The sequence below is a fragment of the Chiloscyllium plagiosum genome, chromosome 28 (genome assembly GCF_004010195.1).
Source record: "Chiloscyllium plagiosum isolate BGI_BamShark_2017 chromosome 28, ASM401019v2, whole genome shotgun sequence".
Taxonomy (NCBI): domain Eukaryota; kingdom Metazoa; phylum Chordata; class Chondrichthyes; order Orectolobiformes; family Hemiscylliidae; genus Chiloscyllium; species Chiloscyllium plagiosum.
The window spans coordinates 32466291-32485954 of NC_057737.1; the positions used below are offsets into that span (position 1 = coordinate 32466291).

The 19664-nt window shown below is 43.0% G+C and overlaps 1 protein-coding gene across 1 annotated transcript in view; it reads right to left on the minus strand.

Moving 5' to 3' along the window:
- LOC122564094 (eosinophil peroxidase-like) overlaps nt 1–18852 on the minus strand; it is an 89749-nt gene extending 70897 nt beyond the window's left edge. The window contains exons 1-2 of the mRNA XM_043718655.1: nt 18802–18852; nt 15672–15745 (exon numbers count right to left, since the gene is read on the minus strand). Of these exons, the coding sequence (XP_043574590.1) occupies nt 15672–15744 (73 nt within the window). The 5' untranslated portion in view covers nt 15745; nt 18802–18852. The remainder of the gene's footprint in view (nt 1–15671; nt 15746–18801) is intronic.
- Between the last annotated feature and the right edge of the window lie 812 nt (nt 18853–19664).

Genomic DNA, 19664 nt, shown 5'->3' on the forward strand with positions numbered 1-19664 from the left:
TATCCCTCATGATTTTATAAACCTCTATAAGGTCACCCCTCAGCCTCTTCGCTCCAGTGAAAATCGCCCCAGCCGATTCAAACTCTCCCTATAGCTCAAATCCTCTAACCCTGGCAACATCCTTGTAAATCTTTTCTGAAAATTTCTCAAGTTTCATAGAATCTTTCCAACAGAAACAAGACCAGAATTGCACTCAATATTCCAACAATGGCCTAACCAATGTTCTGTACAGCTGCAACATGACCTCCCAACTCCTGTACTCAATTCTCTGACCAATGAAGGAAAGCATACCAAACGCCTTCTTCACTATCCTATCTACCTGCGACTCCACTTTCAAGGAGCTATGAACCTGCACTCCAGGGTCTCTTTGTTCACAACACTCCCTAGGACCTTACCACTAAGTGCATAAGTTCTGCTGTGATTTGCTTTCCCAAAATGCAGCACCTCACATTTATCTAAATTAAACTCCATCTACCACTTCTCAGCCCATTGGCCCATCTGATCAAGATCCCGTTGTAGTCTGAGGTAACCTTCTTCACTGTCCACTACACCTCCATTTTTGGTGTCATCTGCAAACTGACGAACAACATCTCTTATGCTCACATCCAAATTATGTATATAAATGATGAAAAGTAATGGACCCAGCACCAGTCTTTGTGGCTCTCCACTGGTCACAGGCCTCCAGTCTGAAAAACAACCCTCCACCACCACCCTCTGTCTTCTACCTTTAAGCCAGTTCTGTAACCAAATGGTTAGTTCTCCCTGTATTCCGTGAGATCTAACCTTGCTAATCAGTCTCCTGTGGGGAACCTTGTCGAACGCCTTACTGAAGTGCATATAGATCACATCTACCATTCTGCCCTCACCAATCCTCTTTGTTACTTCCTCAAAAAACTCAAGTTTGTGAGACATGATTTCCCAGACACAAGGCCATTCTGTCTAATCTTCTGGCTTCCCAGTAATCTTCACCACATTGTATGTTTTTCTTTTGCTGAACTGCTGTCCCTGGCTTCCCTTATCAGTCATGCTTACCTTGTCCTCCCCATTTAGTTCTACTGTCTTTCCTGTTATGTTCCCTTCCAATCAACTCCAGCCAGGATTTTCCCTTGTGTCTTTGTTGTTACCTTCACTTGGAGTTACATCTGAGTCCAGCTTCTCCCTCTCAAACTGCAGGGTGAATTCTATCATATTATAGCCACTGCCTCCTGGGGTTACTTCAACTTAAGGCCCAAATCAAGTCTGCCTCATTACCCTTCACCAAATCCAGAATTGCCTGTTCCCTACTGGCTTCTACTGCAAGCTGCTCCAAAAAAACACCTTGCAGACATTTCTCGAATTCCTTTTCTTGAGATCCCAGTCCAGTTGCATCTTGAAGTCCCCATGATTATTATTATAGTTCCTTTCTTCCATTTTTTTTTCTATTTCCTGGTCTATTTTCTTGTAGAAATCCTGACCACTGCTGAACAACTCCCATCAGAGTCTTCTTCCCTTTGCGTTTCCTCAACTCTACCCACACAGATTCTACGTTTTCTGACTCTATATCACTTCTTTCTATTGATTTTATCTTATTTCTTCCAATCAAGGCAGCCCTGCCCCCTCTGTCCATCTGCCCATCCTTTCAGTAGGACGTGTATCCTTGGATATTTAATTCCCAGCCTTGATTCTTCTGCAGCCACATCTCTGTGATACCCACAACATCCTATCTGCTCATCTCAATCTGCACTACAAGCCCATTTACTTTGTTTCATGAAAAATATGCAGTTAAGTACAATTCCCTCAATCCAACATAGACAAGCCACTTCTCATAGTTGTCTCTTCATCTTTTGTACGTGAAGTTATATTCCTGAATCTTTCCCTACTCTCTGTCCTATTACTTGTTCTGGAAACTTTAAAAACCTCCTCTGAACTATCCCTCCTTTCAACTTTATCCATTATTTTCAATGCAACTGAACCTCCACCCCCACCCCAATATTCAGCCACTAAGAAACTGCTCACTAATATCCAGATTGTGTTCTGCCAGAATCAACTCAGCTCCAGACATCTTCACTGTCTTGGTCCAATATGAACAAAGTAGCTGGATTCCAGAGGTTGGGAGTAACTGCCCCTGACATCAAGGCAGCAACCGAGTAAGTGTGACATCAAAGAGTTTTCAGCAAATTGAAGTCAATGGGAATTGGGACAAATCTCTTGATGGGGTAGGGTCATGCCAGCACAAAACACGAAGGTGGTGCTTATTGCTAGTTAATCACCTTTGTCCCAGAACATAGATACAGAGTCCTTCGATTTAGTGTCTTAGGCCAAACCACCGTTAGCTGCTTCATTAACGGCCTTTCTATCTTATTAAACTCAGAGATTGGGACATTTATTGATGATAATACATAATATTTAGCACCATTCACAGCTCCTTACAGAAAGAAGTATTCTGTACTCACAAGAAGCAAGAGCTGGGCAACGTTCAGACTTGGGCTGTTAGGAGGCAAGAAGCATGTCTGTTTTTCTCATAAGTGTCAGAAAGTTACCATTTCCAATGAAGGAGAGTCTAAACACTTCCGTTTGACATTGAGTGACCTTAAGATCACTGAACACCCAACAGTCAACATGCTAGGGGTTGAACGGGGAGGGGTGTATGGAGTGGTGGTGGGGATGGGCAGCCACCATCGGTCAAAAATGTAATTTGCATAGCCACTGTGGCCAGTATCTTGGATGTTGGCTTTTCAAGTCAGAAATAACAGCACTCATGAAGTTCAACGTATTTCAGGATAAAGCACCTCACTTCATTGTTACCCCATCAATTGTCTAAGCATTTATTCTCTTCACTAGTGCAATGTGGCTGCAGTATGAGACATCTACAAGATGCACTGTAACGATTCATTAATGTTTATTCAATAACACCTTCCAAAGAGACGCAATCTCTACCATCTAATAGAACAGAGGTAACAGATACGTGGGAAAACTGCAATTGACAAGCTTCTCTCAAAAGTACACAGCGTCCTGACTTGGAATTATATTACCATTCCTTCACTATCATGAGGTCAAGTCCTGGAATTCCTTCCCTAATGTTGTGCATGGGTATGCAGAATCACAGAATTGTTACGAAGATGTGGGTGAACTATACCTTTTAAGAGGATTAAAAGCTAGCAGTGACAGCATCAAGTGTTCTCAATAAGACACAATGTGACATGTGCTCCAGCTACTGGAGTAGCTGGATGCCCAGAAACATCAAAAAAAAGATTTGAATTAGGCCAATCAGTTTAAACTAATCCCCCCAAAAAATATCAATTTCTAATCAAGTTTGAATTGACAATCTTAAAAGCCAATGTCACAATCCGATGCGCTGGGGTATAAGACCAGGGAAAAATTAAACAGTTGGGAGGAGAACTGCTAAGTTCCAGTGGGTAAAAGACTGCCTGAAAAATAGCTCTTTTAAAAGTACCTTTTACGATCAGTAACCTGTGAAGCAGAATCCTGAGAGGAAGAAAAGACGACACAGGAAGATTCAAATAGAAGAACCGAAAGCCTGAGAGACAAGAAGGTGTTGTTTTGTAAATCTCAATTGGAAGTTTTATCGGATTAGTATTATAGAAGGTAAGGTAAAAGATAGGTTAGGGTAAGGACTTGTACATAGTTGTTAGTTAATTATTGGCTGTTATACTTTAATGAAATAAAGCTGTTAAGTTTTACTTTAAATAGTTCTTGGTTGCTCAACTATTTACAGATTACTGCACAGGATAAATCTTTTCTGTATTGCTGGTTTTAAATTAAGCAGGAGAGTTTACCCCATGTAGTAACACAGTACAGAAGGATGTACAGTCCTGATGAAAGACTCCGACCTGAAACATCCTCCTCTGATGCTGCTTGACCTGCTGTACGTTTTCCAGCTTAACTCTCTGTCTCCAGTACAGAAAGAGGCTATTCAATCCATCATATCCACACTGGCCCTCTGAATAGGCAATTTTCTTCATCGAAAGTGAGACTGCCGATGTTGAAACCTCAGAGTCGAAAAGTGTTGCGCTGGAAGGGACAGCAGGTCAGGCAGCATCTGAGGAGCAGGCGAAATGATGTTTCGGGCATAAGCCCTTCATCAGGGCTGATTAGATTGCTTACAGTGTGGAAACAGGTCCTTCGGTCCAACAAGTCCACACCGACCCGCCACCCACCCATACCCTTATATTTATCCCTTCACCTAACACTACGGGCAATTTAGTGTTAGGGACTCCACATAGTCAGTCGCCTGAGGTGGGAATTGAACCCAGGTCTCTGGCACTGTGAGGCAGCAGTGCTGACCACTGCGCCACCATGCCACCCACTGTCCTTCTGATGAATTCTTGACTTTCTGACTCTGACTGTCCAGCACTCTGCAGTCCTCACTTTCTTCTAGTAGCTGAAAACATTACTGCGAAGTCTCTTCCAAAGACGCCTACCTTGAAGCACATAGAACATAGAACAGTATAGCACAGTACAGGCCATTTCGCCTTTCATGTTGTGCAGACCTTTTATCCTGCTCTAAGATCAAGCTAGCCAACATATCATCAATGTGTTTTGTCACATAATTTAGTAAGGCTTATGAGGCATGATCTGCCCCCCCATAAAGCCATGCTGACTATCTCTAATCAAATTATGGTTTTCCAAGTAATCGTAAATCCTGTCTCTCAGAATCCTCTCCAATAGTTTGCCCACCACAGATGTAAGTAGACAAGCAGGAGGCTGGAAGAACACAGCAAGATAGGCAGCATCAGCCAGGTGCAGAAATCCATGTTTCAGGTGTACCCCTTCTTCAGGACTGGAGTGGGTGTAGGGGGAGCTGCAGATAAAGGGTGTGGCAGGGGCAGGGTGGTGAAGTGGGATAGGTGAAAACAGGTAGAGGGCATGATCTGGTTGGTCAGTGGGAGGACTGAATCTGGTTGGTGGCAGGGAGCAATGGAAGGGAGGAGGAGGGGCTGGTAAGGGAGTCGGCGAAAGAGAAGGGAAATTATTTGAAATTGGACAACTCAGTATTGTGTCCTCTTGGCTGTAGGCTGCCTGGGGGAAGATGAGGTGTTACCTCCAATTTGCAGTGTGGTTCATTGTGGCAATGGGGAAGGCTAAGGATGGTTATGTTTGAAAGGGAGTGGGAAGGGGAATTAAAATGGGTGGTGACTAGGAGGTCGGTTAGCACCTGCAGCCCCAGCTTACTCGGCAAACCATTCCCTAAGTTTACATTCAGTCTTCCCGATGTAAGAAAGACCACATCCGGAGTACCTGATACAGTAAACTAGGTTGGAGGAGAGACAGGTGAACCTTTGTCTCATCTAGAAGGACTGTTTGGGGCCCTGGATGAAAGTGAGGGAGAGTGGTCTACAAGCAGGTTTTGCATCTTTTTCAATTGTAGGGGAATGTACCTGGGGGTGCAGGGGTGGGGGTGGGAGGGTGGTTTGGTAGAGAAGGTGGCGCAAACCAAGGACTGTCAAAAGGAAACAGTCCTTGTGAAGGGCAGAGAGGGGTGGGGAGGGGAAGATGTTCTTGGTGGTGGGGTCTACTTGGAGTTGGCAGAAGTATTTAAGGATGATGCGGTGGATGCAGACACTGATGGGCTGCCAGGTGAGGACAAAAGGGACTCTATCCTTATTGCATTTGGAATGGGGGTGGGGTTAGAGAAATGGACCGAGGAATGGAGGTGGTGCATTGAAAAGCTGTCGGGATGACAGAGGGAGGAAAAGCGCGTTGTTCAAAAATTGTGACATCTGCGATGTTTGGGATGGAATGTCTCCTCGTCTGAGCAGATGGGGTGAAGGCAGAGGAATAGGGAGAACAGGATGGAGTTCTTGCAGGATACTAGGTGGGAGGAGGTCTTGTCCAGGTAGTTATGAGAGTCTATAGGTTTGTAGTAAACGTCCGTCTGGACAATGTCGCCGAAGATGGAAATGGAGAGGTCAAGAAAGGGGGGAGAGGTGTCTGAGATGGACTAAGTGAATTTGAGAAGTTGGGGGGGGGGGGTGGAAGTTGTGGATGAAGTCGTTGAACTGCTCCAGTTCAGCCTGGGTGCAGGATGCTGCGCCGATGCAGTCATCAGTATAACGGCAGAAGAGCTGGAGCACAGTGCCCATTCAGGTACTAAAGATGGACTGTTTGACGTATCCGACAAAGAAACAGGTGTAGCTGGGGCCCATCGAGTGCCTATGGCCAACTCCAATGGGAGGAAATGGGAGGAGTTACAGGAAAAGTTATTGAGGGTGAGAACCAATTCAGCGAGGCAGAGGAGGGGGATTGGATAGGTGTGTTGGAGGAGAAAAAGTGGAGGGCCTGGAGGCCATCCTTGTGGGGTATAAGGACTGCACATCCATGGTGGAGAGAAAGTGCTTGGGGCCGGGGAACTGGAAGTTGCTGAAGAGATGGAGGGCATTGTTGGTGTTGTAGATTGGAGGTGCCTGAACCAATGGGAAGAAGATGGAGACGAGGTGGGAACAGATAAGTGCGGTGGGTTGGAAGCATGCCGAGACAGTGGGTTGGCCAGGGTAATTGGGTTTGTGGATCTTGGGGAGCAGGTGGAACCGGACAATTTGGGCCTAGGGGACTATGAGCTTGGTGGCAGTGGAGGGGAGATCACTGGAGACAATGAGGGCACAGACAGTGTGAATGATTTTGGCCTGATGTGTCGTAGGCAAGGTGGAGGTAGGATGTGGTGTCGGAGAGTTAGCATTTCGCTTCTGTGACATAGACATCCATTCTTCAGACTACCACCGCCTTTATCAACAGGTTTGATGGTGAACTGGGGGTTGGTGCGGAGAGAGTGGAGCACTGCACGTTCGGAGGGGTGAGGTAGGAGTGGACGAGGGGAGTGGAGAAATTGAGGCGGTCGATGTCACATCAGCAGTCAGCAACAAGACATCTGGGGGGGGGTAGAAGGACGACAGGGGATGACCAAGTGGAGGAGGAAGGTTGAAGGCAGGAGAAGAGCTCCACAGAGGGAGATTTGGATTCCAGCTTCTGCAGTTTTTTCTGTCTCTAACCACGGATGTAAGATTGAGTGGTCTATAATTCCCAGGATTATCCCCATTTCTTGACCAAGGGAATAACATTTGCCACCCTCCAATCATCTGGCACTACTCCAGTAGGCAGTGAGGATGCAAAGATTATTGCCAAATATGCAGCAATCTCTTCCCTCACTTGTAATAACCTAGGGTATATTCCCATCTGGGCAGAAGTGGGTGCTGCAGATGCTGGAGATTAGACTCAAGATTAGAATGGTGCTGGAAAAGCACAGCAGGTCAGGCAGCATCGCAGGAGAAGGAAAATCAGTGTTTCAGGCAAAAGCCCTTCATCAGGGGCTTTTGTCCGAAGCACCAATTTTCCTGCTCCTCGGATGCTGTCTGACCTGTTGCGCTTTTCCAGCACCACTCTCATCTTGACTATATCCAATTTGGCCCAGGGGACTATCTATCCTTATGTTTTTCAAAATTTTCAGCACATCCTCCTTCTTAATATGAACCTTTTCGAGCATATCAGTTTGTTTCATGCTGTCCTCACAAATGACAAGGTCCCTCTCAGTAGTGAATACTGAAGCAAAGTATTCAGTAATCACCTTCCCTACCTCCTCTGACTGCAGGCATGAGTTTCCTCCACTATCCCTGATCGACTCTACCCTCACTGTGGCCATTCTCTTATTCCTAACATGAGGGAAATCATGTCTCACGAACTTGGTTGAGTTTTTTGAAGAAGTAACGAAGAGGATTGATGAGGGCAGAGCTGTAGAAGTGATCTATATGGACTTCAGTCAGGTGTTCAACAAGGTTCCTCATGATAGATTGGTTAGCAAGGTTAGATCTCATGGAATACAAGGAGAACTAGCCATTTGGATACAGAACTGGCTCAAAGGTAGAAGACAGAGGGTGGTGGTGGAGGGTTGTTTTTCAGATTGGAGGCCTGTGACCAGTGGTGTGGCACAAGAATTGGTGCTAGGTCCACTGCTTTTTGCCATTTATATAAATGATTTGGATGGGAACATAAGAGGTATAGTTAGTAAGTTTGCAGATGACATCAAACTTAGAGGTGCAGTAGACAACAAAAAAGTTACCTCAGATTCCAATGGGATCTTGACCAGATGGGCCAATGGGCTGAGAAGTGGCAGATGGAGTTTAGTTTAGATAAATGTGAGGTGCTGCATTTTGGAAAAGCAAATCAGAGCAGGACTTATACACTTAATGGCAAGATCCTAGGGAGTGTTGCTGAACAAAGAGACCTTGGAGTGCAGGTTCACAGTTTCTTGAAAGTAGAGGCACAGGTAGATAGGATAGTGAAGAACGCATTTAGTATGCTTTCCTTTATTGGTCAGAGCATTGAGGTCATGTTGCGACTGTACAGAACATTGGTTATGCCACTTTTGGAATATTGTGTGCAATTCTGGTCTCCTTCCTACAGGAAGGATGTTGTGAAACTTGAATAGGTTCAGAAAAGATTTATAAGGAAGTTGCCAGGGTTGGAGGATTTGAGTTATAGGGAGAGGCTGAATAGGCTGGAGCTGTTTCCCTGGAGCATTGGAGGCTGAGGGGTGACCTTAGAAAATTTTGAGGGGCATTGATCGGATAAACAGCCAAGGTTTTTTCCATAGGGTGGGGGAGTCCAGAACTGGAGGGCATAGTTTAGGGTGAGACGGGAAAGATATAAAAGGGACAAAAGGGGCAACGTTTTCACACAGAGGGTGGTGTGTGCATGGACTGAGCTGCCAGAGGAGGTAGTGGTGGCTGGAGGCTGGTACATTTACAGCATTTAAAAGTATTTAAATACATTTGTAAGTATTTAAAAACATTTAAATACTGTTAATGGGGCAGCATGGTGGCTCAGTGGTTAGTATTGTTGCCTCACAGTGCCTAGGACCGGGGTCGATTCCAGCCTCGGGTGACTGTCTGTGTGGAGTTTGCACATTCTCCCCGTGTCTGTGTGGGTTTCTTCCCACAATCCAAAGATGTGCAGGTCAGGTGGAATTAGCCATGCTAAATTGCCCATAGTGTTCAGGGATGTATAAGTTAAATGCATTAATCAGGGGTAAATGTAGAGTAATGGGGAATGGGTTTGGGTGGTATACGTTTTGGATTGTCGGTGTGGACTTGTTGGGCTGAAAGGCCTGTTTCACACTTTCGGGATTCTGTGATTCTATTCTATGAAAAGGCATCTGATGGGTATATGAATAGGAAGGGTTTAGCAGGATGCGGGCCAAGTGCTGGCAAATGGGACTAGATTAGGTTACGGCATCTGGTTGGCATGGATGAGTTGGACTGAATGGTCTGCTTCTGTGCTTTACATCTCTACGAATCTATGACTCTAAGTTTGGAATGCCTTAGGGTTTTCCTTAATCCTACCTGCTAAAGCTTTTTAATGCCCCCTTCTAGCGCTCCTAAGTCCATTCTTCAGTTCCTTCCTGGCTACCTTGTAACCCTGTACAACCCTATCTGATCATTGCCTCCTCAACTTTCAGTAAGCTTCCTTCTTCCTCTTGACTAGACGTTCCACATCCCTTGTCACCCAAATTTCCTTCACCCTACCATCCCTTCCTTGCCTCAGTTGGACAAACCTATCCAGCAGTATCAGCAAGTGCTCCCTCAGCAACTTCCAAATTTCTATTGTACATTTTCCTGAGATCATCTGTCCTCAGTTTAGATGTCGCAGTTCCTACTTAATAGCATTGTAATTCCCCCTCCCCCAATTAAATACTATATACCCATTTGCTCCTATCCATCTCCATGACAATAGTAAAGGTCAGGGAGTTGTGATGACAATCACCGAAATGCTCTCCCAATGAGAGATTTGACACCTGGCCTGGTGCAATATCCAGCACCAAACCCAATATGGCCTCCTCTCTAGTTGGCCTGTCGACATATTGAGTCAGGAATCCTTCCTGGACACACCTGAAAAAAATTGCTCCATCCAAATTATTTGAACTAAAGAGGGTCCAATCAATATTAGGGAAGTTAAAGTCACCCATGACAACAACCCTGTTACTCCTGCACCTTTCCAAAATCTGCCTCCCAATCTGCTCCTCCATGCCTCTGTTGCTATTGGGAGTTAAGTAGATAATTCCCAAAAAGGTGGCTACTACTTTCCTGTTTCTGACTTCCACCCATACTGACTCTGTAGACAAACCCTCCTCGATGACCTCCCATTCCGCAACTGCTATACTAGCCCTGATTAGCAATGCCACTCCCCCTCCCTTTCCTCTTTAACCTCCCCCCAATCCTTTTGAAACATGTAAACCCCGGAACAAAAACAACCATTGCTGCCCCTATGATATCCAAGTCTCCGTAATGGCCACAATATTGTAACTCCAAGTTATGATCCATGCTCTAAGTTCATCAGCCTTATTCCTGATACTTCTTGTGTTAGAGTAGACACACTTGAACCCATCACACTGATTGCAACTTTGCCCTATCAACTGTCTATCCTTCCTCAGAGACTCTCTGCATGCTGTATCTGGCTGTTTGCCAGCTGCTCCATCCTCAGATCCGTAGCTCCAATTCCCACCACCCGCCAAACTAATTTAAACCCTCCTGAAGAGTTCTAACAAATCACCTGCCCAGGATATTGGTGCCCCTCCAGTTCAAGGCAACCCATCCTTCTTGTACCGGTCTCACCTTCGCCAGAGGTAACCCAATGGTCAACATATCTGAAGTCCTCCCTCCCTCCTACACTAGCTCTGCAGCCACATCTGCACTCACTCTCTGTTCCTAGCCTTACTATCCCGTGGCACTAGTAGCAATCCTGAGATTTCTATTCTGTTCGTCCTGCCTTTTAGCTTCTAACCTAAATCCTTATACTCACTTTTCAGGTTCTCATCCCTTTTCCTAGCTATGTCATTAGTATTGATGTGTGCCATGACCTCTAGCTGCTCTCCCCCACCTTAAGAATCTTGCAGACTCGGTCCGAGACATTCTTGATCCTGGCACCCGAGAGGCAACATACCATCCGGGAGTCTCATTTTAAGATCCCAAAAACTCTTGTCTATTCGTCTATCAATTGAATCCCCTCTCATTATCACTCTCCTATTGCCCCCCTTCCCTTCTGAGTGACAGAGCCAGACTCAGTGCCAGACCCCTGGCCGCTGTGGCTTTCCCCTGGTATGTCACCCCCCCCCCCCCCACCCAAAACCGTATCCAAAACGGTCTCCTTATTGTTGAGTGGGATGGCCATAAGAGGTCCCTGCACTGTCTGCTTATTTCCTTTCCCTCTCCTGATGGGCACTCAGCTACCTTTATCCTGTAACTTAGGTGTGGCTGCCTCTCTATTTAACACCTCTCTATCACCCCCTCAGCCTCCCGAATGATCCAAAGTTCATCCAGCTCCAGCTCCCGTTCCCTAATGCGGTCTGTGAGGAGCTGGAGGTGGGTGCACTTCTCGCGGATTAAGTCAGAAGAAGCACCAGTGGTGACCCTTACCTCCCACATCCTGCAAAAGGAGCATGTAACTGCCCTAGCATACATCCCCTCTGCTCTAAATTGCTAAGAGAATTGAATACATTTTCAAAAAGCCTTACCTTACCAACCCTGCACATACAGTCTTTATTTTTTGGTTAGAGGAGGAAGATAGGTGGGAGACACTACACATGCAGTGTCTCAGGTTCAGCCACAGCTCGAACTCATGTACCGAGCAATCCCTGTGTTCGTGTCCACTTCTGTACAACCTTTGCTCCGCTGATTCACAAGGTAAGCATTTAACAGGAAAAGGGACCCACCCGGCAGCCCCCTCGCCCACGTTCTCACCACTCCCATAGGAGACTCATCAGGATATTGTACGGGCTGGAGCCATTCTGCTATGAAGGGAGAGACTAGATATTTTTGGGTTCTTTTCCTTAAAGCAGAGAAATCTGAGGGGATTTCTAATTGTGGTGTTATTATTATTCATGATGAGTTTGACTGAAGGGTCTGTTTCTGTGCTCGGTGACTCTATGACAGGCAAAGAGAGGGTAGATAGGGAGAAATTTTCCCCTTAATAGTGGAGTTATATACAAAGGGCACAGTTTTAGAGGTAAGAAATCAGAGCTTTAGAGGGAATTTGAAGAAAAGGAATCACGCTTAATACTTTCAAGGTCATTGAAGAGACATGATGTTTGGAAATAAGATGCTTTGTCAGTTGAGGGGTCAGATAAAGCAGACTTACTTATTGTCATAGTCAGAGAATCATCTGCAGCGGCTTGTCCCTCTCTTCCCCTCCAGCAAAGCAAGCATCTCTGTGACATTTTCAAATGTGACATTTCCAATGAGTGGTGGATGTGCTGTGTTAACTTTTTAATAAATAGATTTGTTTGTACCTCAACATTCAGTGCTGTATCAGTGTTTGGAAGGCAGCTCTCCACCACCTTCTCAAGGGCAATGAAGGAAGGCAATAAATGCTTGCCCAGCCAGTGACACCCATGTCCCACGAGAGACTAAACTAAAAGAAGACGGTAGTATCTAGAACTCACTGCCTTAAATGGTGGTAGAGACAGGAACCCTCAAGACATTGAAGAACTCTTTATATCAAGACTTAAATGCTGTAGCAAACAAGGCAATGGGCCAAGTGTTGGAAAATGGGAATAAATGGATATTGAATGACTGGTATAGATACAAAGGGCCACTTTATGTGCTATAAAAACTCTATGACTCTAAGAAGCATCAAGATGCTTTTAACACTCTCAACGCCTCCTTTTTATATGAGAGTTTATTTTTCAGCTACTTGAAATATATTCCGACCAGAACATCTTTGACAAAATATAAGATGACATTGATAATTTGAAAATCACATTTAATCCAACCTCCCAGATTACTGGCTAAACAATTAAAATAAAAATCTACCCCACACTATATTGTACTTCGCCATCCTCCATGGTTTACTGCTCTGATTTTTTTTTTATTAATCCTTTGCAGGATAAGGGCATCGCTAGCTTGGCCAGCATCCATTAACTACTCCTAGTTGCTCAGAGGGCAGGTAAGAGTCAACCATATTGTTAGTCTGGAGTCACATATACGCCAGACCAGGTGAGGATGGCAGTTTCCTTCTCTAAAGGACATTCAGGAACCAGGTGAGATTTTCCAAAGTAAAAATCAACAATAGACTCTTCATCATCATTAGACTTATAATTTCAGATTTTTATCATATTCAAATTCCACCATCTGCCATGGCTGGATTTGAACCTGGGTCACCAAGACATTACCTTGATTACTGGTCTAGTGGTAATACCACTAGCCATTGCTTCCCCTGATTTGGATGGGCATGTTGTGTAATGAATCTATTGTTATTCCTCAGTCTCCAATAATTTAATTACTACCTACATTAATGACATTCATGAAGTAAATGTTTGCCAATTTAGTTCCTATATGTAATTTTTACATTTATTATAGATTCATTTAAATACATTACATAGTTGCATTAAACCTCATTTGTCACTATTATTGATTTGCATGTAATTTAACTCATTCTGTAGTTTTTTGAAGGCTCACATTGGTTCACTTGTCCCTGCTTTAATATTATCTGTAAATCTGACCAAATTACATTGGCTTCTAAAACCAAGCCACTGATTTACATTAGAAATAGTTATCAGACTGGTGTGGCGGGGATACATCACCACCCCTGGTAATGTCATTTTGACTTAATTTTGGTAAGTGCCTCGAGTAATTTTCCATTGGTCTCTGAGTTTTTGTTACAGGGCAATCTGGCTCATGTTTATTTTAAAATAGTTGAGATAGTAATGATTGCAACATGTAGGCTTTGTGAATTCCCACATCTTTCCCCACAATTCAACCTAATTTCTCAATTCATTCAAAATTACTTTCACTTCCTCAAAGATATCAAGAAAGTTGATCAGCTAGTATTTTCCCCTTCTGAAGGCATGCTTCCTCCCCTGTTCTTAGGGCTATCACTGCTAAAATAATACTCAAATTTCCTCCTGATAATCACGCTCATTATTTTACAAGGAACTGAAGTATGCGCTACTCCTCAGGGCTTCCATTAAACACTGGGTCACGAAGCAACTTACACTGATAGAGAATCATTGCAATAGGAAACTGTACCCTGTGATACAATCAGATAAAAACCGACACTGAGTCAAAGAAGTCAAAATGAGGACAGTGATTAAAATTTATTAAAGAGGTATGTTTGAAGTAGTGAGAGGGGTAATAAGGCAGAGAGACTGAGGGAGAATATAATGTGACTAGTTTGAGCTGAGACAACTGAAAGAATAGTCACCAATAGTCGAGTGTGTCTAAGGTCAGATTTGAATCGTGCATTAGATCCATATACTTTGAACCATTTGAGTTGTTCCAATTTATATTTCAGCAATTCAAATGTCCTATTAAAACAACCCTTGTATTTGAAATGCCTTATGTTTTAGTGAGATAGTTATTCTCCTTCATATGTGGATCTGATGGTCTAAATGTCCCTAGTATTAGCTTAGATTTTTTGATGTTAGGAACGTCTAATTAGAGTAGTTTATTTTGCTTTACTTTCTCTCCCTTCCTTGCTTCCACAAAATCAAATTTCTTTACCTTTCCAGACATTCCCTGACAATGAATAGAATTTACATCAATTCCTTCGCAGTTCAAAAACAGAAATTGCTGGAAAATCTCAGCAGGTCCCAGCATCTGTGGAGAGAAATCACAGTTAATGTTACAGATCCAGTGACCCTTTTTCAGACCTGATGGTGGCCAGTAAAGTTTTTTTATAATGCAGAAGATAGGGGAGGGGAAAGGATAAGGAATATACGATAGGTTGAGACCGAGCCCAAAGAGAGAGAAGAACAATTGGAAAGACAAAGGAGTGGGTAATGGTCAGCCTAGGAAAATGCATTTCTGCTAATAGGGACAATTAGTGTCTAACAATGGATAGTGTGTAATAGCAGACCATCTGATAACAAGGTCTGGTGTGTCGGGGTTAGGGTAAGGACAAGGGAGAAGGTGCCTCAAGCTCTAAAATTGTTGAACTCAATATTGAGGCTAGAAGGCTTTGGAGTTCCCAAATGGGAAATGAGGTGCTGTTCTTCCAGCTTGCACTGAGCTTTACTGGACCACTGCAACAAGCCTGAGACAGAGGTGTAGGCCAGGGGTACACGATGGTGTGTTGAAGTGACAGGCAACTGGAAGCTCTCGGTCTTTTTTGCAGAGACAATGAATGTGTTCTGTGAAGCGGTCACTCAGTCTATGCTTTGTCTCCCCATTGTAGAGCAGACGGTTCAATCTGTCCTGACTGAACACCCAGGACTCCTGGAAGTTGACACACCACAATATAGAAACCATTGCTACCTTTGCCATCAGTTTGCTTAAACCTTCCAAAATTAATTCTGTTGCCTTGTTCATGCCTCCAGATCTGTACTTTACATAACTTTTAAAATTTGGACATTTTAAAAATTAAATGATCTTCAGAATCACTCCCCATTGCATGCTCTGGCAACTCTGCAACTTTGTTTCACAGCAAATGTCACTCGATTTATCCACCCATCCATCATTGAATTCGAGTGATGCAAATTTATCTTTTTGCTTTCTGTTCAAAACTAACTTTCCAAGCACACATTTTCTCATAATTTTGCAAAGGAGTCTTTTGTAAGTTGCCATTTTGAATTCTTAAAACACATTTCCTCATTGACTGCAATCATTTTATTTATTTACCTTTACAGAAACAAAAATTAGCAAAGACAATCTGCTTTGAAAGCTTCTGCACTGAACTCAGTCACTTACCTGCTGGAACCCCAATGATCTCAGTAAGGAGAAATCCAGCGATGGACATTCCCAGGAACCATATGGGCACCATTCTGGAAGAAAAACGTTCTATCCATGTCACAGGGATTGGGCTCCATCAGTTCAAAAAAGATGGTCATAATAAGCAAATCAATCAACCAAAGTGAATAATTCCTCTCTATATACCCTTTCAAATAAATTTATCAGCCGAAGTACCTCTGTTATAGCTTCCTTATTCTACTATACGTATTAGTAGAAGGCATACACATTGCGTGCGTGCAACCTGTCCGAACAACATAACAGTTTTAGCCATTCAGGTGATTCTGTATAACAGCCATTCCAGAGTCTATGTGCCTCCTGAGATTTGCTGTTCAGAAATGAATGTAGTACACCAGACAATATCTAACTAGAGCTTTATAGAATTTGCCAAAAGTTTGTTTTTTGGATGCAGGCATCACTGACATTTATTGTCCACCTCTAATTATCCTCACAACATTTGCATTCACGCCCAATTGAGATAAAGGCCAACATTGCATTACCCTTTAGTCATTTGTTTGTTGTGTTTCGCCTTTAAATTGAATAAAATCATGCAAAGATTCAAAATCTTCTAGAAGTTAGGACTATTTGTTTTTGAAGTTGTTGCTAAATATTTGGAAAGTGGGTAGGTGCTAATCTAACCCTTGACAACTACAGTAGGTATATGCCATGTTTTAAAGGAACAGGTAAAGAAATTCTAAAAAATTTGAAATGTGTTGGCATTTTATGTATCTGAAACCTTGGTGAAATACTAGGAGAGAGAAGGTTAAATTCTGGCTAGTATATCTGTCTCAGGTATTGAGAAGAGGAGAGAATGCCTGAGGTAACAATGGTCTAATCTGAGAAGGAAATCTTCCAGCTGATCCTTACCAATTTGCGCTGGTGTATTTCTCAGCCATGGTAACCTACTGGCCAATGTGGTCTTTTGGTACATGTGTGCCAGCCTTGGAAATTAATCTTTGGCCTGTGTCCATTGGGAGGTGAAAGTGAGGACTGCAGATGCTGGAGATCAGAATAAAAAGTGTGGCGCTGGTAAAGCACAGCAGGTCAGGCAGCAGGAGCAGGAGCACATTTCTGATGAAGAGCTTATGCTTGAAACATCAATCCTCCTGCTCCTTGCATGCTGCCTGACCGCAGTGTTTTACCAGCACCACACTTTTGACTCTGTGTCCATTGGTAGCCTATTAGTTTATGGGTGTTGAAGTGATGGAGGACTATTGGTTTCTTTATATCATCCATGACAATCTATTGGTTCACCTACTGGTCCACTTCACTTGATGAAGGAGAAGTTCTCCAAAAGTTTATGATTTTAAATAAATCTGTTGGACTATTACCTGGTGTTATGTGATTTTTGACTTTCTCCACCAGTAGATAGGATAATGAAGAAGATGTTTGGTATGCTTTCCTTTATTGGTCAGAGTATTGAATACAAGAGTTGAGAGGTCATGTTGCAGATGAACAGGACATTCGTTAGGCCACTGTTGGAATATTGCATGCAATTCTGGTCTCCTTCCTATCGGAAAGATGTTGTGAAACTTGAAAGGGTTCAGAAAAGATTTACAAGGATGTTGCCAGGGTTGGAGGGTTTGAACTATAGGGAGAAGTTGAATAGGCTGGGGCTGTTTTCCCTGGAGCATCGGAGGCTGAGGGGTGACCTTGTAGAGGTTTGTCAAATCATGAGAAGCATGATAGGGTCTTTTCTCTGGGGTGAGGGAGTCCAGACCTAGAGGGCATAGGTTGAGGGTGAGAGGGGAAAGATTTAAAAGAGACCTAAGGGGCAATTTTTTTCACGCAGAGGGTGGTGCATGTATGGAATGGGCTGAGAGAAGAAGTGGTGGAGACTAGTACAAACTACAACATTTAAAAGGCATCTGGATGAATATATGAATAGGAAGGGTTTGGAGGGACATGAGCTGGGTGCTGGCAGGTGGGATAGGATTGGGTTAGGATATCTGGACAGCATGGATGAGTTGGACCGAAGGGTCTGTTTCCATGCTGTACATCTCTATGACTCTATGGCTCTAAGTCTACTGGTTGGTGCAGTAGCTGTGAAAGGTTTTGATGGTTGATGATCATCAAGCCATTGCTTGTTGTGCATCTTTTTTTTGTCACTTCAGTTGAATCTCATCTCCAGTTCAATCTCCTTTGTCCCACTGAGAAGTTTAAGTTTAGATTTTGAAAATTCATGTTTTAGAATGCAAGATTCAGCTAATAAATCAAATATGTTTGAACAGCTGGCTACACTAGATCAGAAATCTCAGCATGGTATAGAATTCTGGAGTATAGCATCTTTTTTCTTTTTTTTAAGGTTCACTTATTTATTGTAATCAAACTTTCTGCATCATCACAAACTGAAAAATTAGCTCAGGCTCTTTCAAGTTATCACGTGTGTCTGTGGGAGTTTGATCCAGTTTTTGGTGTCAGCCAGAGCTGGATTGAATTGGATTTCCTACAGTTTGTCTGAGCTCGCAATATGATTGTGCTAATACTGGGATTTGGGTTCCATGTGTGGCTTCAAGGTCCACTATATGTTCAGTCATTGCAGTATTAACTTGGAGTTTTTCTCACACTATTCATTAGTAACTCACAGCTGAGGATGTCAGTAAAGTGCTAAAGCTTCCTGTTTAGATTTAGATGAATGAATCTGATTGATTCCATGTAGCTAAGTTATTTGTCAAATAAACATTAACCACTAAAACTTTGGTTTTACGTTATTTGTGCATAATCGGACAGAAATAATTCTGGGGTTTTCATCTAACTGGCACAGATATTTTTCCCTGTCAATTTGTCAAAGATATTCCTCAGTCCATTAAGCTTAACTTGCAGCAATAAAAAAATCCAGAGAATTTCACCCGTCCACTCACCAGTAAATAGTCGATATCCTACATTCTCAACTCTGTCCTCACCTATCTACAGCAATGCACAGCAAAGCTTAGCACATACACCTAATAATCCTTGTAAAATACAATTATTCCAAAGATAGATCTGTCTTCATTGATCAAAGAATAAGTTAATGCTGTCTTTAGATAGTTGCCATAACTAGCTTTTTAATTAACACCTGTTTAAAAGTAACTAATTTAATGCATTTACCTACCTTTATAGAGATGGCACCAACAGTGACATCTGCTGAGCCTCTGAGTTTCAGAAAATTGGTATATTTGGTGTTTTTATATGATATTCTGTTATCACATGAGATTATTGACCTTCTGAACCAAATTTAAATTTCAGAAAGAAAGGAGTTTCCTATGAAGGTGATGTAAGGCACTTAGATAAGTAAAGTATTTGGATTGATAGGGCAGCAACTTATATTGTGTAATTGAAAAACATTTTCAACACAGAGACATACATGGAATCCAGCCAGCATTAGTTCATCAGGTGAGATACAACAAATATTGTGGAGAACAGTACACCAAAAAAAATATCCTTTTATAAGTGAAAGAATTGTAATGAATGATTGAAGTCTTTACGAATATCTTTATGGATTTTGAAGTGACCATCTCACTGCAGGACCTTGAAACCAACACTTATCAGCTAAATTATACCTTGTGCTTTGTATACATTTCTCTACAGTGCCCCTCAATGCCCATTATCTTTGTCATTGCTGGGTTTCTTTATTTTCAGGTGCCTGGAGAGGATCATTTAAAATTTCTTCATTTCACTTTGAAATCACCTTCAAACCCAGTTCTGCCATCAGCATTTCTAGTCCAACATCCCAACCTGATGGATTGAATTACTATTTATCCCCATGGATGCTAGCCTCAGCCTCAGCCTCCAACCCAGTCCTGGCCGCAGCACTGAGTATTAACTATGATCACAGTTCAACCCTGTCACAGTTTACTCTTCTGACTCCAGATAACCACTAGCTCCTTGAACCTTTCCCCTCCATTATCTATAGTTGATCATTCAGCCAGTCTTGCCTTCTGAATTTCACTTTGCTCTTATTGCAAAAAGCTCCTA